A 24,760-nucleotide genomic window follows, 5' to 3' on the forward strand; every position below is an offset into this window, starting at 1 on the left:
CTCCTGGTCTTTTCTTCAGTGAGCTCACCATCTGCCACTTCCCTGCTGGTGCCTGTGTAGTTCGCTACATTCTGGATTATTCCATTGCCTTTAGAATTCCTCCAGGGATGGTGCTTCTTTCCAAGTAAGTGCCCAGTAGCATAAGTTATATGGTATTTGGCAGGTGTGAGTTTGTAGGAAGGTTCACAGGTTTTATTTAGCCTATCTGTCTGGATATAGTTTATGAAGAAGTCTGGTCACATATACCAAATAGTAATATTTTCTTGTCAGATTTTCGTCGTACCTTCTGTATCTGTCTTTCTTAATTCTGTTTCCTTCTCATTTACCGTAACAACCACTTTCCAGGACGAAAATATGCCTTTGGACTTCTTTCTCCTCTGGGTACTTTTAACAAATGGGTTGGCCTCAAATAATATGCATCCCTTCATTTAAAATTTAAGTTCAAAGAAGCAACTTCTGGGGGGCGGGTGTGTGCATGTGTGTGTATTGCCTTTCTCTAATATGTCTCTTCAACCATCCATGTATCTGGCAGATCCCATTTCCCACCATGATAATTGAAATCAGTCTTTTTATTTTTTTAGCCACATTTCCTCCTCATTTCCACTGTAGCCTTTCCTCATTTATGTTTCTCATCATTTAAAGAGAATGCCTTCCTCTTTTTCTCCTCTCTTCTAATACCTTCTTAAATATAATAACCAGTTTTTAAAACTGCATCTAAGATAGACAGCTATTCAGGCTATTTGATGCCACCTGAAAATTCTGCTTGACTAACTTATTTCTCTCATTTCTTCCACCTTTGCAGTACTTTCTGTTTGTCATTTTATCATATGCACATTCCTATAATCGATGTGTTATTTTTTATTCCTCTTTTGTCCTCATTTCCTTCCTCCAACTTACCTGCACATTCTGGCAATCCAACTGCAAAGCATATCCCCAATTTTTCCATTATTCCTCATCTCCTCTACAAAGTTGAAAAAACCACCATCTCTATCATGGACAACTGCAGTAGCCTTCATCTGATCTTTTTGTTTCACAAAGATGAAGTTGTTTTCTGCTTTTAAAACTACCACTTCTCTGAAATCCATTTTCTACACAATAGACAGGGTTATTCCTTAAAAAGCTTGGATCACTTCATGGCCTTTCCATGCTTGAAGAGCTTTCCACTCATGCCTGTAATCCTAGCACTTTGGGAGGCCAAGACGGAAGGATCACCTGAGCCCAGGGGTTTGAGACCAACCTGGGCAACATGGCAAGATCCCTTCTATACAAAAATAAAAAAAATAAAAACTGGCTGAGTAAGGTGGCACACACCTGTAGTCCCAGCTACTCAGAAGGCTGAGGCGGAAGGATCTCTTGAGCTCAGGAGGTAGAGGTTGCAGTGAGCCATGATTGCACCACTGCACTCCAGCCTTGGCAACAGAGCAAGACTCTGTCTCAAAAAAGCTGGCGATGGAGGCCTTTCCAACAAACTTAGAACAGCATCCAAACCCCTTAATATTGATGTAAATCTCTATGTGATCAGCACTTGGTCTTCCATTCTTCCCTCACTCACTCTGTTCCACACTGTTGTCCTTTCCTTTTGTCAATACCTCAAGCTTAGTGCAACCTCAGTGCCTTTGCACCAGCTATTTCTCGGCCCAGAATGCTTTTTCTCCTGACATTGATTTGCTTCATTGGCTTCCTCTTGTCATTCAGATGACAGCATAAATGTCATCTCCTCGAGGAAAACTTCTCTAAATACTCAATCTAAAATGCCCATCACCACACTTTCACAGAAGCCTATTTTAATTTTTAGCATAGCTAGCAGCAATAGTGTTTTCTTGTGTATCTGTTTATGTGCTGCCTGTCACTCCCACTAGAACACTCACTTCCTGAGGTCACCACTGTTCCTAGAAGAGTACCTGGCATGTAGCAAAAACGTATTATATAGATATTGAGTTAAAAAAATAATGAATGAGTGGAAATGCTGACATTGGACTCTGTTGGCTGGACAGGTACATTTTGCCCCATAAATAGATTCTAAGTTCCTAAGATATATATTTTTTCAGACCTCACAGTACCCAGTTGAGTTTGGAGTATGACATCGATACTTGACAAACTCTTATTCTCTTCATTTTTGCTCTTTTGGCCATATTTAGGTTTTGGTATCCTAAGAAATCCATGGAGTGACTTACTGAAGAGTTAACTTCTTGGATAAATGGCTATAAAAAATCAAATTTTTATGGTGCTGCACACTGCAGTGACTCAATATTTTTTTATTGACAACAACAATTCATGCCTCAGCTTCCAGGCTGATGTGTGCTGTTGCTGAATGCTACTGGCATGCTGCCATGCTCCATCCTAGCTAAATTTCAGTAGAGAATGAGGTACGCAGGTTGTAAACTGCTTTGGGGAATGTTGCACAGGAAGTCATTTTCATTTTGTTGCAGATCAACAGGAAATAAGGCTTAGTTGCCAAACAAAAGCAAGAAAAGCAACCAAGCATATTATTCCTTCCTTTGGGGCTTTCATTATTCTAAGAATCATTAGCATCACCTAAGACAGTGGAAGTTATCCCAGCTATCTCAGTTTCACATATAGAGGACATTTTGATAGGAAGAAGGTATTTAGTATTTTGTTCCAACTTTTCTTTGCATTCTCCCATACACTGCTTTTGAACTTTGTCATATCTTCTAACCACCATCTGACACATTTTAAGAGTTCTGCTCCTTTCTTTATTAAAATGAGTCTGGCTTCCTGAATTACAGACTACTCCTATCTATGAGACATTTATTTCGGCCAGTTCTATTATTCATTATTCTTCTCATTGGCATTAATATTGATGGGAATACAAGATTACTTACTTTAAAATCTGATCCTCTTTGAAGTAATTCTGATTGTGTAGGCTTGACCATCTTTTAAATTAGAATGCCCTAACGTTATCCCTGTTAGGAACTCTGCATCATGAGACTCAGAGGGAGTGCATGACAGAATGGAAACTTTATTCGAATCCTTGGCATGTTTTAATTTCACATTGCTTTTTTATATTAATTTAATTTCCTTCCAGAAGGAAAGTTGGCAGTCATTTAGAGAAGTGCTAAGGGAAGCTGGAATCACTGCAGTTGAAATGCATGTGCAGGTCCCTAATCTGTAGATTACTGACATAATGAACTCTAAAACCCTTAATAATCATGCCACTGTGTACTGACAGCCTGCATTTAGAGAGCTTTAGTGCACAAGTTCTGCACATAATGTCGGCTGTACTTCGTTGGGCTGGGTAGAAGTTGGCACGTTATTGCAGAGTGAGAGCTCACCTAGCATGTGCCAGAGACCACTCGTCAGGGCAGACCAGGAATCCTTTACTTCCATCTGCTTTATTTCTCCCTTTTCAAGTATGGAAATGTCAGCCTATAATATGCTGTATTTCCTTCAAATTTTTAACAGATTTGGATTTTTAAGAGCAACTAACTTCAGACATTTTCATTGTTTGCAAAAGAAAACAAAATAAAACACCTTTTGGGAATTCAACTTTTGATTGCTGCATTTTTGCCTTGAAGGAATCTGTACATCCACACTGGCACATGGTGGACATTCAGTACTAAAGTGTGCAGTCCCCTTCGCTTACTGCCCAGCAAGTCATGGCAGACACACGGCTCTTCCCCTAACCAAAGCTGTATATATTTTTCTTACACCTAGACCAAATGCTTCAGATTTATTATCAAATGTGACATGGATGATTCAAACAAAAACAAATGCCCTTGAGTTTAAAAATAGAAATTTAAAAGACTAAATATTTGCACTTAGAAAAGAAAAGAAAATAACAGAAATCTCTGTGGCAGACCATTCCTTGCAATTATTCTCGCTAAATTATAATCACGCACTTTCCACTCTCTTTAATTAAACATTAGATTCCATTTATTCTCGACACATTTGCTTCAAGTAAATCAGAATGCCCATCGTTTTTTGTTATTGTAAATGTATTTCAACCTCGTGGCCTGCACATGATGAGGCACATTAGATAATTTTTAAGCGAATCTCAGTGATACTATATATTTTTTCAAATTTTATACTTTATGTTATATTTATACTGATGAATCTGATCTTAAATTTTATAATATGTAAAGTGTGTAAGGGCTTGACATTTTTGACAACTACCTTTATACATTTCTGCAAACAACTTCTTGGTGATAGAGGGATGGAGGAATTTGTTTTTATCATATTATCACAGGTAGGTAAAGCTGTTGGCTGCTGTTCAGAGGAAGCTACAGTGATGAGAAAGGTCACAGTGCCTTAATTTGTATCACGTCTTCTATTTTGAAAGCCTTGGACCTCTACATGAAAGCCCAAAAGAACTTTCTATCTACCAGATTTGCAATTGTTTGAATTGCTCAGATAATATAGCCACATAGCAGTCTATAAATATTAAAGACAAGCTTTCTAGTGGTTGAAATAAGAGTGTACTCTTAAGAGTCTTAATTGTTTTATGTGGTAAAACCATTTAGTAGATTTTTAAGAAAAAAAATTAGCCAGATTTATTTCTTATCACTGTTCATAGAATTTCAAATAATAAATGTTAACTAACTGAACCAGTGGTTTAAGCCGATGGGTAAATTGACTAGTTGATCTTATGTAATTGCAGATAAATTTTGCAAAATGACAGCAGTGGAACTGCTATAGACATTCTGGGGCAAGTTGAAATTTTTTAGGGTATGTTGTTCTTTTTTGTGATGATAGAGGTAATTCTGGGTATTTACTTGATACAATGAATTACTCAAACTCCCTTTAAATTTTTACAATACTTGCCATTGACCATTTTATAATTCATAAGCATTTCCACAGGTTTGTGGGAAAAGGATATGCCAGGTCAGTTGGACAGTTTATTTTATCTAAAAGTTCCATAGAATATGAAGTTTAAATTAATGCTAAAGAAAGGCTTAGAATTGTTTGTACATGTTCAATTATCCATCATTTGCTCCACTCCCTACTCCTTACAGAACAATAAAAACGCTTTAAATCTATTCACGACATTTTCTTTAAAACTGGAGGAGATGAAGGGGAGAAGCAAGTTCCCATCACCATAGTCCTAGAACATTAGAAAGAATCCCTTCTCCATATCTCTTGGGTTGTATAGTATTTACCTGCTCACCAGAAAGTGGGCAGCAGATGTTCCATTTTTATATTTAAAAGTTTCCTCTTTGGGGACTACTACTCATTTGCCTTAACTCCAATATCAGCTGATTGAACTCATAATGTTCCACATTTTGATCTAAAAATATGTGTGTGTATATTCATACACCATATAAACTAGTTATTTACTTTGGATTATCCAAACCCATCTCTACCTTTGTAAGTATAGACTATATGGTTAACCTTTGGACAATTTTATTTCCCCTGTAGGATATTGGCATTCCAAAGAAAAATCTCATATCACCAATAATCCATTTTCTAAAGATTGAGTTGTATCAAATTATTAGGTCATTTTTATTTTCTCACCTCAGTTTTAGCAGGATCTGAGGACTTGTGCCAAATATGAAGAAGGCCTTTGACAACACAAAAATAGCAGAATTATAGATTGCATCTGTATCTTTTATTCATTAGAACTTTTCAATTGAAACAAAGTCAATTTTTTCAGTAACAGAGTAACACCACCAAGTTCTTCTGGGTTGTGGATACCGTGCAACCAAGTTGATCTGCCTAGCAAAATAAAAATATTTGGAATTATCCTAGCAACTTTCAACTTATGTTTGAACTAAAGCCTCAATTGTAGAAAGATAGCAAGATTTGTTGCTGTGCAAACACATTTCCTACATCATCCACCAGATGGCCATGAAAAAGAAATAGTGCTTAAAGTGAAACTCTGACTGATGTTATTTAATGTAAAGTTTAAATCTAGATAAGCTCTGCCTACCTAGAAGTAACAAAAAGAAATGAGAGGAAAAGTTATGCCATTAGAGGGCACTTTTGTAATCTTAGAAAAAAAGTCTGTTCTTATAAAGCAATTTAAGGCTTATGCTTAACAAGAATGAATTTTCATTTGTTTATTCTCAATGACTAATTCTTAAACTATATATCTGAGACAGAACATTTTATTGTTAGGGGAAAATGTGTAAAATCTTAAAACCACCGTTTAAATAATATCTATGTAAAGCTTCAATTTTTTATCAGTAAATGTAAGTTGTAAAAATATATACCATGTATCTACACAGTCATTTTTTGATTAGCTATATTCTGTGCTTCTTGTAAATACATTTTAACTTCTGCCCGTAACCTGACCAAATTGAACAAGCCATCAATGCTCCCTAATATTTAAGTTTTTCACCAACAGTAGTTGCATGTTATTAGATAATATTTATAGACACAGAATCTGACAGAATATAAATTCCTGTGTTTGGGGTGCATACTAATTTTGAAACTTTTTTGAAAAGTGTGCTTTGCCCATAATTGGCATAGCAATTAAGATGGTTAAAACTGTTTCAGAAACAAAAAATGTGGCCTGATGGAATTTTAGTTTGGGAAATATGATGTTTTTGATAAAGCAAAAGATAAAGTTTCAGTCCGTTATCTATTGGTGATCGTCTAAATAAAAATATCTACCTGAGCCAATAAAGTAGGTAAACCAGTAAAATAGTTTAATAAATAGAAGCTTATTGTCAAAAACTATGAAAGACTTGAGATTTTAGCCCACTTGCAAGCTAATAAATTAGTCTGTCATAGTTTCATGGATGCTAGAAGAAGGCAAGATACTCCTGGGCCAGAGATAAAGGACTTTATTACTCAGAGCAATGTATTACTCAGGCAGAGTATCATTATTTTGTTCCACTGGCTCGCTGACCCCCACTTCCCAAAGGATGATGCAAAGAGGGCCAGAGGGCACGAGGCCGTGTCTGGATTTTATTACAGGAGAGGATCCCTGAATTTAGGGACCTGAAATCTTTTATAATGGGTGGTAGCCATGCCTGCTCTTTGCTCCAGAGGCTTTATCTGCCAAGACTGCTCACTATACAAATATCCTTGAAAAGATAATGTGGAACAAAAGCAGTCAGTACATCTGCTCCCAAGTACTTGCAAAAGCAAACACAGAGACCCATGGAGAATTGCCTCCCAACACCTACTCTGCATAATCCTATAACTTGAATTTGTTTACTAATATTAATTTGTTAAGTAGCTGAACTGGAGAATATATAATAATCAGATTTACCATATTTTAAGCCACCTATAATAAATAGTTCATATTTTTTACATCAGATAGTATTTACTGTATGACCTTACTTATCTAAGTCTCACTTTGATCATTTTTAAAGTGAGAAAAAAGAATAATGCCTACATTATAATGTTGTTGCTAGCATTAGATGAAATAATATATTTAAAGAACTTAGAAGAATGCCTGGCATGTGGCATGTATACAACAAAATTTATTATATTGTTTTTATCTTAGAATTTTTTTCTTTTTTTGAGACGGAGGCTCTGTCGCCCATGCTGGAGTGCAGTGGTGTGATCTTGGCTCACTACGACCTCCGCTGCCTGGGTTCAAGCGATTCTCCTGCATCAGCCTCCCAAGTAGCTGGGATTACAGGCACCCACCACCACATGTAGCTAATTTTTGTATTTTTAGTAGAGACGGGGTTTTGCCGTGTTGGCCAGGCTGGTCTCAAACTCCTGACCTCGTGATCCACTCGCCTTGGCCTCCCAAAGTGCTGGGATTACAAGTGTGAGCCACTGTGCCCAGCCATAATTCATTTTTTGTAAGTATCTGATTTAATAAAAAGAGAGTTCTTTCCTGGGGCAATTGAGGATGCAGGGAAGTTTCCTATCAATTGACACTATTTTTCCAACTCTGGCTGACCTAAATATCCCAGATACCCTGGGTCCTTAGGCAGCTTGTCCTGCTAAGTCATACTGTGGCACTGCGGTTGGCAGCTTTGTGGGCAAATATGGGGCCTAAGGAGGTAAGCCTTCAGTGGCTCTGAGGCAAATATGCCTGTGTATCTCGCTTTCAAGTGCTCTGATAGCATGTTTGCTATAAGTTTCTAACAAGTACAGAAAGCGAAATTCTAGCTATTTCTAAAGAGATTTTCTTTAGTTGGCCTCATCTGTTCTCACAAGGCAAGTTTTGGGGATGGTACTACAAAGAGAAATAAACTGGTAGAATTGTATGTGGCATGTCTATGGTATTTCTAAACAGAGGCAGCATAGCAAATGCCATTTGGATTTTCAGTTTCTGCTAGCTCTAAACAAAAGAGGAGCAGAGGCGAGGGACACAGAGCGGTGAGGGAGGTCCCATTCAGGTCAGTCCACCATGTCCTTGCTTGGTTAGATTAGATCAACCTAGTCTTGGTTTTGATCCATCCAGCCATCTTTTGCAAACATAGCCCTTGTCTACTGTTAGCAACTCTCATGAGCTCCCCCTGACATCCCCAAGTTCTTTTGGGTTTCTCCTTGACAATCATCTGGATATCTGAGGGAGAGATTACTTCATGCAACTTAAGAAGGCCTGGTCTTATTCTTAAACTGCCAGCTTGTTAGGAAGAAAAGTTTATTTCAGTCACAGAAGCATTGCTCATTAGAGATCACCCATCCAAACTCTTCAGAAAACTGAGGTCCGGAGTGGCTAGGTGAATTGCCTAAGATCACACATCTAGTTAGGAACTGAAACTAAACATCAAGTTTCTTAGCTCTCAGTTGAATTTTCTTACACTTGCAATACAATTAAGAAATAAGAGTGGGAAAGAAAAGCCTCATAATAAATTATTATGGCTTTCTGGAGAGATATTACAGAGGATGAACATTGGGCTCTGCAGTCAGATCCACCTGTATCTGTATCCTTTCTCTGCTTACATAATGGAGTTTTATTTTTGCGTAGGATAGCAGCTACTTCACAGGCTTACTGTGAGGACTAAAAGTAGTAATGCAACTCGTGAACTTAGAATTGCGCTTTGCACATAATAGCTCCAAATCACTGCAGATATTTTGTATGGAAAACTGCAGAACACAGAGCAGAAAAGAATATTTGGAAAAAAGTAAAATGCTTTTTGCACAAGCTCGTTGTGAAAAATCCAACTCTCATGTCCACATTGTAAAAAAGAGAATGCTTATTTCTTTCAAACTATGTATTTTTGTGATCTGAATCTATTTTTGATAGCATTCAAAGAAAGATAAAATTAAAATCAAGTGATGTTTTAAGTAGAGGTTGTTTATAGTAATGTCTATTTAAAAATAAAACTGGCATTCACTTCATCTTGAATTGTCACAAATATTTGCTATTTAAAGTACCTCAACGTAAAAACACTATACTTCTCTAATGCTTTAATTCCCTGATGTATGTTAAGTCAAAGAGGTAAAGGAAAACAATTCTTTACATATTTCTTTCTGTGAGAAAAAAAAATGTACCAAATGGTCAGAGGAAGCAAAGTTTTTTCATGAGACCTGTCATGTCAAGGAACTTGCCTACCTGGGGCTTCCTGTTGGGAACACCAAGACATGTGGAAGACAGTGTCTTTGACAACACCCCTACAGCAATGTGCAGTGGAGAATGATCCATCATTCCTTAGAGGATCTTTGATGGAAGTCAGTGACAAATGCCAAAATGTAACTCAGTGAAAGTACGCTGCTGGAGGTTAAGACAAATGTTCTAAATATACACCTTTCTGGCTTGATGTGTGAGTGGAGGTTCAAGCCCATTTTCTAAAATGATAAAGATGTATATGTCAACGTTGTGTTGAAGACTCTGGTACCCAGTAACAACTAGACATCAACAAATAACTCATCTTGTGATTCTGGACAAATTGCTTAATCTGTGAAGAAGATGAACTTTATGATTTATAAAAATCCCTGACTTATGAAAATTTAATCTTGGAAAAAGCGTAATACTATATAGAGAGTTATATATGTATAATCCCTAGTCAGATTTTAGGGAAGAATAAAAATAATTGAGCAGTGATAATTTTCTGGTTCTCAATGAGTCTCTGTGATTTATGTTGAATGTAATAGTTCAACCGTATCAGCAATTAGCAAGTTGACTGCTGAGCAATGATACCAACCAACCATTGGTATAACTTTTATAATAGTTCAAAGAACTGACCTTAAGAGATTATTTTCATGCAAGCTTTGAGACATTGATATAGTGTTATCTACAATGTCCAAATAGGCTTCTGCTGTAATGAAGTGTGGATTTTCTCTCTGAATACCCAGAGAAGTTAATGTAGCAAGAGTCTTTTCATTTCAAAATCTTTCTAATGTCTGAAATTCTAGTGAATTTATTCTCAACATCGTGAAAATGTTTGAAGAAAAAATATAGTAAAGTTGCCTTCAAGATCATGTGTATGTATCCAAAATACATGATGCGTCCCTAAATTTCCATCAAAGCTAAAATAGTGTTAACCCTTAAAAAGTCTGTGACTTGCCTGAGTGTCTGCCTGCAGAACTAATAAAGTAGTCATTTCTGTTGCCTCAGGATGGTGCTGCTCAACTGGTGTCTGCTGTGGCTCCTGTTTCCACTCAGCTCAAGGACCCAGAAGTTACCCACCCGGGATGAGGAACTTTTTCAGATGCAGATCCGGGACAAGGCATTTTTTCATGATTCGTCAGTAATTCCAGATGGAGCTGAAATTAGCAGTTATCTCTTTAGAGATACACCTAAAAGGTATTCTCCCTGCAGTATTTTCTTTATTAAAAAGCTCACAAAGGATGCCTCCAAAAAAGAGAGTAACCTTTAGACTTAGTTTAGGTAATTTACAAATCAACCTGTGAATGGCATTACCGATCTGTAAGTAAGGGGGAACATGGCAGTGCAACTTCTAATTATGAAATAGAGGCTGTTTGATTCTTGCTGATTGTCATCTCCTTTTGGGTGGAGGAGGCAATGCTTGCATTTCTTACATTTTGGAATGATTATTTTCTTCTTTTCAGTACAGGAGGATATTTCTTTCTTTCTTTTGATTTTTTTTCCTGAGACGGAGTCTCGCTCTATTGCCCAGGCTGGAGTGCAGTGGCACAATCTCAGCTGACTGCAAGCTCCGCCTCCTGGGTTCACGCCATTCTCCTGCCTCAGCCTCCCGAGTAGCTGGGACTACAGGTGTGGTGTTAGGATTCTTAGGTTTTATTTACTCATTTAGTAATTCAATTATTTTAAAATGTTGATCAAGTACATACATGCAGAAATCTGTGCTAATTGCTAGGAATACAAAGGCGTGACAAATGAACCCTAACAGGGCCCTTGTGAGGAAAATGACATGAATCAAACAGTAATACAATTATATAGTCACAAGTAACAATAAGTGCCCAAAAGTAAAAAGTATAGGACGTTCTGAGAATGCATAAGAGGACCTGATCCAGAGTGAGTTGGAAAAAGCATCCCTGAAGAAATGACTTTAAATGTGAGTATGAGTCACAAACCTCTGTAGTGACAGGGCCTCTGCCTACCTCACCTGTCTCTAGTCCTGTCACTACCCATTTAACTCTCTGTGCTCAAACCGCAAAGGACTTCTCTAGTTTCTGAACCCTACCCACCCTACCGTCTATGGGATGTGGTTTTCTCTGCCTGAAAAGAACTCCTTTGCCCCAACTCACATTTAAAGTCATTTCTTCAGGGATGCTTTTTCTTTAGTCTCAAAGATTGAAATAAGTCTCAAGGAATGTTTGTTGGATGAATTAATCAGTAGTTTCCCATACATCCAATTTCACCACCTCCAAATCATTCCTTAAAACTGCAGCAAGAGGAATCTCCTAAAAAAGCAAATGTACTATGTGATTTCCAGCTGAGAGTCCTATCGGAGCTTTAGATTTCAGCTTTAGGGAAAAGTTCCTTAATTGTATGAGTGCAAGACTGTCTCAAAACAAACAAATAAAAAGACAAAATAGTAAAGCTATGAATAAAAGTCACTAATGTAGAATACAGCGTTATATTGCCAGAGCCAAACATACACTTTAGAACTAGGTTGCTGTGAAAATGTTCTTTTTTTTTTTTTTTTTTTTCCAGAATTTTTTTTTAATTATATTTTAAGTTCTGGGATACAAGTGCAGAATGTGCAGGTTTGTTACATAAATATACACCTGCCATGGTGATTTGCTGTACCCATCAATCCATCAACTACATTAGGTATTTCTCCTAGCAGTATCCCTCCCCTAGCCCCCCACCCACTGACAGGCCCCGATGTGTGGTGTTCCCCTCCCTGTGTCCATGTGTTCTTATTGTTCAGCTCCCACTTATGAGTGAGATCATGTGGTGTTTGGTTTTCTGTTTCCGTGTTAGCTTGCTGAGAATGATGGTTTCCAGCTTCATCCATGTCGCTGCAAAGAACATGAACTCATCCTTTTTTATGGCTGCATAGTATTCCATGATGTATATGTGCCACATTTTTTTTTTATTATACTTTAGGTTTTAGGGTACATGTGCACAATGTGCAGGTTTGTTACATATGTATCCATGTGCCATGTTGATTTCCTGCACCCATTAACTCGTCATTTAGCATTAGGTACATCTCCTACTGCTGTCCCTCCCCCCTCCCCCCACCCCACAACAGTCCCCAGAGTGTGATGTTCCCCTTCCTGTGTCCATGAGTTCTCATTGTTCAATTCCCACCTATGAGTGAGAACATGCGGTGTTTGGTTTTTTGTCCTTGCGATAGTTTACTGAGAATGATGTTTTCCAGTTTCATCCATGTCCCTACAAAGGACATGAACTCATCATTTTTTATGGCTGCATAGTATTCCATGGTGAATATGTGCCACATTTTCTTAATCCAGTCTATCGTTGTTGGACATTTGGGTTGGTTCCAACTCTTTGCTATTGTGAATAGTGCCGCAATAAACATTCTTTTGAAATAGTTGCAACTACGTCAGAGTGCCCTCAAGTTAATGTACAAATTTATCACCAAATGTATGGAAAGCATGGCACCTATAGGGCAACAAACCTGGAAATTTTCTTGGTTGCGATTTAATTGCAATGGCAGGGCCTGTGTTAAATAATACCAGACAACAGGTCAGTGTTGATTTTTAACTCAAAATACTTTGGGTTCAATGTCTTTTATTTCACACTGCATTTGTTGATGATAAATCTGGTTGCAGATCCTTGGGGCTGTTGGACTTCCACAGTTAATGCTGTATCATGTTTTGTGTCAAATAGCCAATTTTATTAAACTGTGTTAAGGGAAAATACAATGACATTTTATGAAAATTTTATAAAATTTATAAAATGAAAAAAAATTACAACCAAACGATTTCTCTGGTAAGTCTTGATTGTAAATGTTAGAAGGAATTACCACGGTCTAAAGTGGTCCACTTTCCCACAGGTATTTCTTTGTGGTTGAAGAAGACAATACTCCATTATCAGTCACAGTGACACCCTGTGATGCGCCTTTGGAGTGGAAGCTGAGCCTCCAGGAGCTGCCAGAGGACACGAGCGGAGAAGGATCAGGTAAGCAGCAGGATAGATCTGCCCCTGGACCTTTGAATGGATGGTTTTAATGCTTGTGAAACATACAACCTTCTGTGTGTTAGTAAGAAAAGGCAGCATGGGTGCACAAATGAAGCTGGAGGTATGAGAAGGAGTTAAGGGAAGTGGGAGGGTGGCATCAGATGACACTGATCCTGATAAAAGGTTAGGAGAGACAGGTACGGGGACTGACGGCTTAAGGAGAAGGGGAGAGGTTTGGACTAGCCTCTATGGCTGTGGTTTGCAATCTTGTCTAAACATCCTAATCATGTATAAGGCTTTAAAAACTGCTGATGCCTAGATCTTGCAAAGGTCTGATTTGATTGGAATGGGGTGAGGTCCGAACTTTGGGATTTTTAGCCACACCCCCCAGGTGATTCTAATATACAGCCAAGGTTAAGAACCTCTGATCTCCAGGGAATACGAGATGGAAACAGAGAAGCAGAGAGGCATTTAGTAGCAGTTAAAGGCCAAGATGAAAACAAAGTTAGTAGGATGAGTGGGCTAAGCATTTAAAGAAGACAGATGATGGAGAACAAATAAAATAAAAGAGAAATGAGAAGAGTCTGTATGGCACCCTGAAAGCTCTTTAAGAGCATCATAGGTTAAAGGTGAAGGCTTGTCAACGAGTGCCTTACAAAAGACTATATATATATAGTCTTTATATATATATGTACATATATATATATAAAACTATGTATATATATCTACAAAGGCTAGCTATAGTAGTTACAAAGAGGAGCAACATCGCAATTAGGAAAATTATGGAAGTGTGTATGGAGAGTAAAGAGACCAAGATACAGAAAACAAATCTTGATGGGCTTTTTTTTTTTTTTTTTCAGGACAGGGTCTTGCTCTGTCGCTTAGGAGTGCAGTGGTGTAATCTTGGCTCACTGCAACCTCCACCTCCTGGGCTTAAGCCATTCTCCTGCCTCAGCCTCCCAAGTAGCTGGGACCAGAGGTGCATGCCACTACGCCCAGCTAATTTTTTGTATTTTTGTAAAGACAGGGTTTCACTATGTTGCCTAGGCCGGTCTCAAACTCCTGAGCTCAAGCAATTCGCCCACCTCGGCCTCCCAAAGTGCTGTGATTACTGGTGTGAGCCACCACACCTGGCCAAATCTTGATGTTAATATATCTGTTTGATGATTGTGTTTATCCCATAGTTTAGGAATATGAAATTCTGTATAGCTCACTTTCAACCTGCAGTGATAAGCTGGAAAAGGTTTCTTCTCACTGTAGCTACCCAGTCATTCACCAAGCCCTGGAAACTTATCTATACACTGATATCTGTGTGATATCTGATACTTACAGTAACAAAATATGGAAAAAATTAGTTTAGCTTTAACACTATTCCTGTGTTATTCCTGGGTGCACGTTCTATACGTTGAACCTTAAGCATTCTTATTTTATTTTATTTTATTTTATTTTATTTTAGACAGGGTCTTGCTTTGTTGCCCAGGCTAGAGCATAGTGGTGCAATCATAGCTCACTGCAGCCTTGAACTCCAGGGCTTAAGCAATCCTTCTGCCTCAGCCTCCCAAGTGCCTGGGACTACAAGCATGTGCCACTATGCCCAGCTAATTTTTTTATCTTTATTTCTTATAGAGACAGGGTCTCTCTTTGTTGTCCAGGTTCGGCTTCAAGTAATCTTACAGCCTCAGCATCCCAAAGCGCTAGGATAACAGGCATGAGCCATGACACCCGGCCAAACATTCTTACTGGTACTTTATATTGTGTATTTTAATCAGATTGTCAAGTCCTCCTAACAGTTGTGAAATTAGCAAAATGGCTGGCCATCCAAATGCAAACTGATACAATTCTTTTGGTAAGCAGATTGACAGTCAGGATTAATAATGTCTCAAAAGTTTACAGTCTCTGACCTAAAATTTTTACTAATTGGATTCTGCTCTGAAGAAATAATTTAAATTCAGAAAAGCCATACACATATATAAGAGCATTATGTATAATGGTCAAAATAAATATTATCTTGAATACATTTATAAATATTTTTACTGATGAACATGTACTATTTTCATAATGGAGAAAAACTAAGATAAAAGGATAACTTAAGGTTGGCAAGCCACAGTGTATGCCCTGACACTAGCCTGTGCTTCTCATGTATTTTCTAGGTGATCTGGAACCTCTTGAGCAGCAGAAGCAGCAGATCATTAATGAGGAAGGCACTGAGTTATTCTCCTACAAAGGCAATGATGTTGAGTATTTTATATCATCTAGTTCCCCATCCGGTTTATATCAGTTGGATCTTCTTTCAACAGAGAAAGACACACATTTCAAAGTATATGCCACCACAACTCCAGAATCTGATCAGCCATACCCTGAGTTACCCTATGACCCAAGAGTAGATGTGACCTCACTGGGGCGCACCACGGTCACTTTGGCCTGGAAACCAAGCCCCACTGCCTCTTTGCTGAAACAACCCATTCAGTACTGTGTGGTCATCAACAAAGAGCACAATTTCAAAAGTCTCTGTGCAGTGGAAGCAAAACTGAGTGCGGATGATGCTTTTATGATGGCACCGAAACCTGGTCTGGACTTCAGCCCCTTTGACTTTGCCCACTTTGGGTTTCCTTCTGATAATTCAGGTAAAGAACGCAGTTTCCAAGCAAAGCCTTCTCCAAAACTGGGGCGTCATATCTACTCCAGGCCCAAGGTTGACATTCAGAAAATCTGCATAGGAAACAAGAACATCTTCACCGTCTCTGATCTGAAACCTGACACGCAGTACTACTTTGATGTATTTGTGGTCAACATCAACAGCAACATGAGCACCGCTTATGTAGGTACCTTTGCCAGGACCAAGGAAGAAGCCAAACAGAAGACAGTTGAGCTAAAAGATGGGAAGGTAACAGATGTATTTGTTAAAAGGAAGGGAGCAAAGTTTCTACGGTTTGCTCCAGTCTCTTCTCACCAAAAGGTCACCTTCTTTATTCACTCTTGTCTGGATGCTGTCCAAATCCAAGTGAGAAGAGATGGGAAACTTCTCCTGTCTCAGAATGTGGAAGGCATTCAGCAGTTTCAGCTTAGAGGAAAACCTAAAGCAAAATACCTCGTTCGACTGAAAGGAAACAAGAAAGGAGCATCTGTGTTGAAAATTCTAGCTACCACAAGGCCTACTAAGCAGTCATTTCCCTCTCTTCCTGAAGACACAAGAATCAAAGCCTTTGACAAGCTCCGTACCTGTTCCTCCGCCACCGTGGCTTGGCTAGGCACTCAGGAAAGGAACAAGTTTTGCATCTACAAAAAAGAAGTGGATGATAACTACAATGAAGACCAGAAGAAAAGAGAGCAAAACCAATGCCTAGGACCAGATATAAGGAAGAAGTCAGAAAAGGTCCTCTGTAAATATTTCCACAGTCAAAACCTGCAGAAAGCAGTGACCACAGAAACAATTAAAGGTCTTCAGCCTGGCAAATCTTACCTGCTGGATGTTTATGTCATAGGACACGGGGGGCACTCTGTAAAGTATCAGAGTAAGGTTGTGAAAACTAGAAAGTTCTGTTAGTTACCTTCTTATAGAGATATATTATGTAGAACTCCAGGAGGGATATTAAATCACTTTAAGTATAAACTGACTACTCCCACAGCTGAGAGAAGTTGTGACCTGTACTTGTACTATGGAAGGAAGGATATCAACGTGTGTATATTGATGTTTATATAAGTAACTCTTGAAGGAGACTTGTTCTAGCGTGCCCCATGGTACCTAGTGTGTGTCTGATGCCGGTTGGTGTCAAAGATAGAGGACTTCTTGAAGGAACTTGCCATTCCCTGCTTTGACCACTGCATGAACTGCTTCTAAATTATTTTATTACCTAAAAATTTAAAATATGCCATTCATTGCACACACCCATAAATGCATTCCTCTCTATAGATGCTAGGATATATATATAAATTATTTTATAAATTCTTGTTTTAAATGTCAGTGTTTCTATGATTGTAAACTATTAAATTCTTTTCCTATTAAAAGTACAGATCTAATCTAAGTATTATTAAGTGGATAGCCCTCTAGTCAGTTATATTGCTATTGTAAATTCTTGTTTGTTGCGTAAAATGTTAAAATACTATATGTATCTCATGTACAAAGTTGACATACATTATATTCATGTACATAAAATTAAAGAGATTAGATTATATACTGTTCATTTTCCCAAGCAGCTACCTTGGTGTATTCAATTTCTAATCTGTCCTCAAAACTGTACCTTCTGTAGTTTGGCACCAAAACAGATGCTTTTTAGTAATTAAAAAGGGATGCCCCATCTCTCTAAAGTTATTATGGCATTAGAAATAGGTATTAAAATTTGTATTTTTGACGTTGAATGGGAGCCAGCTGTTAGGAGAGTTGAGAGAGCTACAATAGACTTGTTTTAAAAGAATAGGACAAGCCAAACACTAACTCGACTAGTATTCAACAAATTGTCCATAATAACCTAAAATATATCACTTTATAAGCATTTATTTTAAGTACAAAATTGAGATATTTCAAGTATTTTCCATCTGTTTGAATATTAGCAAAATAGTTAAATAATTATTTTAATCCGTAGCTCACGCAACTTAACAAACACCAATCAAGACTTTTATTAGTAAGAAGAAAACTAGGAAAGCTCTTGTTTTATAACATTAATGGCCTGCTACTTTTAACTTTGATTTTTCATGGATTTTTTTTAAAGTAATTTCAAGTGTAAGAGACAATTTAGGCAAATCATAACAGAAATATTTTATCAGAGACTGTGCACAAAGGGCACTTTTAGGTAGCTTCATTCTCCACAGGTTCTATACATAAATCATGAGGTGTTAACGAGAATATTGGTCCAGGAATCAGAAAAGTCTGGAATTTACAATCACCTAAAGCAATTATGACTTTAAGAAAATCTGTTACCTCCCATAATCTCCCTTTCCCACCTGTTAACATAAGGTGGTGATAGATTTAGATGAGATGACATTGTTAGATACTTTCTATTATAAGAGGCTGTCTTTGGTAGAATTCCATGATTCTAAAGTGCTGTGACTACAAGTGTGGACAGGTATAATCCCTTTACCTCTACACTGCCCCCTGCATGCTGACACTGCCTTTCGTATGGTGGGCATTCAACAGCAACATTCCTGTGGAGTATAGACGGCTATGACTAAGGTAGTGTAAGTGGTGGTCCTTATAAAATATGCTCTGCTTGCCTTAGGAGAAAATAGTTCCTTAAAAACATTCTCATCCAACTCCTCAGTGTTAAGACATCTAAACAAAAGTGACCACATCTATACACAACAGTAATGACACCTGAAAGAATTTTTAACAGATAAATAACAGTACCCCCATGGTTATGTAACCAACCAACTAGGAAGGAGAGACTTTAAAATTGACAGCATCCCAGAGATGTTGTATCCTAAGTTATGAATGTGCTGCCGTTGAAGAAAAATCAGCTTTCTCATATTACTCACATATATAATATTACATAACAATGTGTTAAATTGGACTACAGTGAATCAAAGAGTTACTGCAGCTTCTGAAGGTGACAGACTTAACTTTTAGATATTGCTTAATGCCTGGGAAACCCTGGGAACCACGCCAAGTCAATTTAACCAAGCTTTTGCTTTTTAGCCAGCTGTGATGGTGGTTTCTACATAGTCTGGATAAATCCAAGAATTCTTTCATGGCCCCAGTGAAATTTGCCTTTTTGAAATTATTTGGAAAACGAAATACACATTATGAAACTTCTATCACTCCTAAAGAAAGGGGAAAACCTATTAAAAATGAAGCTCTCTTATTTACTAATGCATTTCTATTTCAGGAGCATTTGGCTAAACTGGGGACAAAAAACAAAAACTTGTTCTTAATTAACAAAAGAACTAGAAAGAAGCTCATATGAAAGCACCACCTTGTGTTCAGTAAGCTTCAGGATAGCTCTGTTGACAGCAGGGCATTTAGAGAGTCCCAAGTATAGTCATGTATCACTGGGGAGGGAAGAATCTTTGAGGACATCTAGTTTACAATCTTTATTATTTTTCAGGTGTAGAAAAGAGATTAAAGATCATAGAAGTCAGAATAAATTTGTAAAAGTTATAGTCAAAACAGCTAAGAAATGGCATTGCCCAGACTCCAAAATCCTGACCAGAATATAAATCACCAATTCTTGGTTTAAAGGGGTTATTTGTGAATCATTTTCCAAAAAAAGAAGTACACTTTTTGTGTTACTTACCGTTTCAAAGAAACTTATTCTTCAAGACCATTTCAGATTTCCTTAGGAATGTATGTGTTACCCATAATTGACCACTTAAAACTTGTAAGAAAAAAAACCTTATGGTCATTTTGTTATTTTTAGAGACAAAGTATTTCTGATCTAGGTTTGCATGCACATACAACCTTGAGGCTGTGAGATCATTAGTCAATTGCTTTAATTATAAGCCCTGTTTTTTTTAATCTAAAAACTAATAAACATCTATAAGAATTATAACAGATTATTTTCTTCATTAAATTACTTTTGTAATCAAGTTCTAGATTAAATGTTTAAACATGCATTAAAGGATTAGTGCTGAAAAGCACTTATTTTCATTACTCAGAACACATTTGAAAAAATGATTTTGATATGACGAAGAGGCTTAAAAAATGACAAAGATGAACTTCAGAGTTTGAAAAAGGCTTAATGATTCTTAACGGTTTGACTCTGAATGAAACCACACATGTGCGCACGTGCACACACACCTACACTTTTGTATATATTCAAGGGATCCATTGTAGCTGAAACCAATCCAGTATCCCTTCCAATATTATACCAATCCCTTCTAGAGATTATCTAGTTCTACCATCTCATTTTACAGATGAGGAAATTGAGGCCCAATTAAGACTAGAATCCAGATTCTCTTACTCCCAGTTTAATGTCCACTCAGGACTTCATCTTAAGCACTTCTTCACTATAGAAAGCATGGGACAACTCACCCAGAGTATTATTCTTTGTCTCTATTCACTGGCTGGCTTCAAAACAACACAAAAGCATCTAACTTGGAGGACAATGTCATCCGGAGCATCTCCAGCCACTTCCTTCCCCCACTCTGATATGGTGTGACAGAGATACAATTGGCTGGGAGCCTGCCTTCTGGCCCTCTCCCTATGACCAAGTAGAGTGACCACTGCCAGACTTTAGCTGATCTTTACATGTAGTTGACCAAATGACCTGGGAAGCATCAAGGCACCCTCACAGTTGTGTTTCCCCAGAGAGTTTTAGCCAGAAAAATATAGAGTCTTTGGGGATTTGGGCCTTTGTTGTTTTGAAAGTGGGAAGTAGGAGAAAGGAGAAGAGGGAGAGAAGTAGGGTGTGGAGAAAAGTATAATTTTATCTCATTTCTTTCTCTGAGAGATCTAAGAAGTCAAGAGACACAAGAGATCCAGTGTAACTTGATTTTATTAATGCTTGCATTCTGTCCTTCATGTAACCTTACGCTGGAGCATTGGACCTGGATCGCCATCCTCTCTGTCAGAATTGCATCTCACTGATGGACATTTTCATTTCCCAGAAGTGGTTGATCGTGCATCTTGGCAAGATTTCCTTCATTTCTCTTTACAGTCCCCGTTCCTAACCTTTGAGAAACAGTCATCAAAGTATAGAAGTAAAGTCTTTTAAAATGCCTTTCCAGATGGACCCTTAGAACTCTTTCAAAGGTATTTGTAAATATTCACTCTAAATGTAATAGAAATAAAAAGCTGTAGATCTTCATTACAGAAAAACCATTAGCTCAAGATTGAATAGTTCAAGGTCTTAGGCACAGTTTCATCTTATGCTGTCATTATTTAGATGCCAAGAAAGAAAGGGTGGGATTGGCTATCCCACAGTATAGCGGGGAGGAGGGCAGTGCAGGGAAGGGCATTGATTCCTAGTAAAAGATCTATTAAAAAACAGAAATAAGAAAGAAGTACCAGAATGTAGTTTATCATTCTTTTATGCTACAGAAGAGAACTTGCAAGACAGTGTAAGGTTTCCCTGGAACTTGTTAGAAATGTCATCTAGACGTCGAGCCAGGAACACAATCAAGCAGCCTTCCAGGATGTAGTCAGGCCCCAAGCCTCTTCAGAACTGGGAATAATGTTTTGAATTGAAACAGAGGTGTAAAACAGAGAGGTCAGAGCAGATCAATACTGGTTATGGGTGATGAGATCCAGACAGAACAGTCTCGAAAAAAGTAACCGTCTTACAACGAGGGGGTGTGATAGATGTGTTATTTTTTGAGTCTAGTAGTATTACTGTCTGAAACTGGTCAGTTTTTAGGGGCAACTTCAAAATGTTATTTGTGTCTTTCTTGTAAATACCTGCCAAGATTAATACCCAATCAAATGCCATGACTTGGAAATAAACAAATATTCATTTCTTGTCTATAATTACCTTTTGGTATAATCCTTTCAACTTGTGTAAATAGGATACAACAGAATAACACCAATAGTTGTTTTAAGATAGACTGAAAATCCCAAAATGCCCATATTTAATTATAACTCTGACAGTAGTGTGTTTCTGAGAAAAATTGTTTATAATAAACAGAACCAAGTATATGAATACATCACAGGCATAGAAGTCTGACTGTTCATTCTCATCCTTTCCTATAAAATGAACTCAGACCTATTTAAATAGGATTAATATATTAGTTCCTTTCATCATGCAGGCCTGATAATTTCCACATTCCCAGACCAAAAAACAGTTTTTGGAAGAAGCATGCCACCCTCAAGAACCACTGGTAAATGTCTCACAGGCATCTGAATTTGTCTGACCTGGTTTGTGCTCTGTGTGTCCATATGGCTGAAGTAACAAGATTGTGGCCCAACTAATGTCACAGTTGTAACAATAGACATAGATTGCTACATGAGCAATTTGGTAAGAGCAACTGATCTAGTCATAAATATGGCCCATTTCCAATGGTTGAGTTTCCGTGTATCACAGTAGCTACAGTAGCTTTAGCAACATTTGATGTTTCCAGCTCTTCTGGATGTGGTAAGAACTTTAAGTGAGAGGGATAAATAAGCATACCTATACGTTTTAAATAACCAAATAAAATCCAACCCGTTTTATTATGGTAAAATAGAACTTTAAAAACTTTTTTAAAGAAATAGCAGACTCTTGGTTGACTATTTTAAAAGAATAATATTGAATACCTCCTTCCTGCTGAATAAAGCTTGTCATTCTTCCTCAAATAAAGAAGTCAAGCTGTAAATTACAGATTGCGGAATTTTGCCTTCTATTATGCACAGGATCCCAGGTTCTGTTGGGTTGTCCTGGGGTGATCTTCAGGTATGGAAAAAGATGAGATATGAAAGCTGGGTATCACAACATTTACATCTAAATTGAATTTTGTGCAAGTTCCATTGACTAATGGCAGAGAGCTGTGCTTCAAATACAGCTGTGGTCTGAGCAAACTTGGCTGCTCTAAATACTGAATGCCAGTTCCTTTGCCAATTCCATGGGCAAGCATTCCAGGAGGTTTGAGTTAAAATGTGCAGATAAATACTCGGTTCTGGAGTTTTTTGGTGCCAAAGCATACAGAATACTTTATGTTCTGCTATGGAAAGATTGGAAGAACAGAACTTCTGTTTTTTAGTATCTCTGAAGATTTAAAACACTTCTTAGACTACTTATTGCCTTTCATAAAACTCACTCCTACTTTAAAAGTTTCCTGGTGGCTTACCTATATTAAAAAAGAGGAAAAGAATTCTTTTTGATTCCGTTGAGTTTTCTCTTCTCTATTGAAGTTAAGCAAGCTAATAAGAGGACAGCAGAGGAAAGAGTGCAGAAGTGGGACTTTGGGCATTTTCTTAAACTTCTGTGGGCTTGAGCTTTCTCATTTGTAAAATGAGAAGGGTGATGATCTCCTAGATTCCTTTTTGGAGAAGCAGGGAAACTAACAACCTTTAAGCACATACTGAGTGCCAAGCATTTGAAATACCGTTATTTAATCCTTATAACAACCCTGAGATGGAGACATTATTGTATTCTCATTAAGCAGAGGAGGTACCCAAAGTACAAAGAAATTATATAATGTGCTCAAGATCACAAAGTTAATACAAAATGGAGCTGGAATTTAAATGCAGATACATCTGGTACCAAATGAATGCATTTTTCCACATCCGCCTGTATGCTTGTGAGTTCTAGTGCTACTTAGTGAATCTCACCAGAATAGAATACATGACTAGTCCCTTACTAAAACTGGAGAAAGTTAAAGTATATTAAAGCTTGGCCTGCATATTTATAAACAAGTTTTCTCTGACATAGATAAATATCAAGCATTAGGGACAGAATACGAATAATTGACAAAGTATTGCTAAGTTGCTCTTATTGTGTAGAACTTTCCCATTTTAATGGTGACGCATATTACCATAACAACTTTGCTTGGTATTTGTTTGTGTCTTATTATATAGAGTTTGATGTAATGCTTACATATGGCATAATGTGTCTTTAATATGATGTTAATAAACCTTTATTTAATGCTTTTGTTTTTTAGCATATAAAGAGTTGTCTGTGGTTGTCTTTGTTTTTCTTTCTGCTTTGCCCTTGCACATGTTTGACTTCTGTTATCATTTTTTAATAGCAGATGTTTACTGGGCCTTCATTAGATACCACATCCTGATATGATAGTTATAGCCTGAGCTGAGGCATCTTTTTAATCCACATAACAACTTTATGAAGTAGACACTGTTGATTTTCCACAGTTTACTGATGAAGAAACCAAGGTTCAGAGAAGTTAAGTAACTTCCCCAATTTCATGCAGCTAATACGGGGTGCAGTTCTGTGTCCAATTCAGGGTTTTAGATAACGCCAGTGCAGGAAGGGATGATACTTATTTACTGCCTTTGGGAAAGATCCTCTGACTGCTATCCAAGGAACTCATTGGCATAAATCTACTTTTAAAGTTTGTTAGACTTGTGTTCATTCTACAAAGCACTTGTTTTGATGGCACATCAGATACTTACTATTGACATTCTTGTGATTTGCTTTATTACATTTTTGTTTCTATATAAATTTTTCCTCATGTACTTCAAAGTGAAGGAGTTCACACAGCCACTTCCACAGTCCCAGGCTGAGAGCTAGTGAACTTCATGTCCTGCATGGGAAAGGAGCCGGCTGATGACAGGATTCAGGTAGCATCAGCAGGGCTTGTTTGGTTGGACTCCATCCTGGACAGCGCTAGGGAGGAATGATGGCCGTGTTGATTCTCTGGGTCCTCCTCCAACTTGAAAATATTTTTTCTAATTGCTAAAGTAATATTATAGATATATATAAACTACAAATTACTGAAACACGTGACATGAAACTTGAACATTCGCCCTGATTATTTTCCCCAAAGAAAACTATTTTTTAACAATTC

At 37.6% G+C, this 24,760-nt stretch overlaps 1 protein-coding gene across 1 annotated transcript in view; it reads left to right on the forward strand.

Moving 5' to 3' along the window:
- NDNF (neuron derived neurotrophic factor) overlaps nucleotides 1-19,872 on the forward strand; it is a 35,601-nt gene extending 15,729 nt beyond the window's left edge. Inside the window, exons 2-4 of the mRNA XM_055274692.2 lie at nucleotides 10,430-10,618; nucleotides 13,266-13,390; nucleotides 15,541-19,872. Coding sequence (XP_055130667.1) covers nucleotides 10,431-10,618; nucleotides 13,266-13,390; nucleotides 15,541-16,934 — 1,707 coding nt within the window. The 5' untranslated portion in view covers nucleotide 10,430 and the 3' untranslated portion in view covers nucleotides 16,935-19,872. The remainder of the gene's footprint in view (nucleotides 1-10,429; nucleotides 10,619-13,265; nucleotides 13,391-15,540) is intronic.
- The last annotated feature ends 4,888 nt before the right edge of the window (nucleotides 19,873-24,760 follow it).

This window comes from Symphalangus syndactylus, chromosome 4 (genome assembly GCF_028878055.3).
Source record: "Symphalangus syndactylus isolate Jambi chromosome 4, NHGRI_mSymSyn1-v2.1_pri, whole genome shotgun sequence".
Classification (NCBI taxonomy): domain Eukaryota; kingdom Metazoa; phylum Chordata; class Mammalia; order Primates; family Hylobatidae; genus Symphalangus; species Symphalangus syndactylus.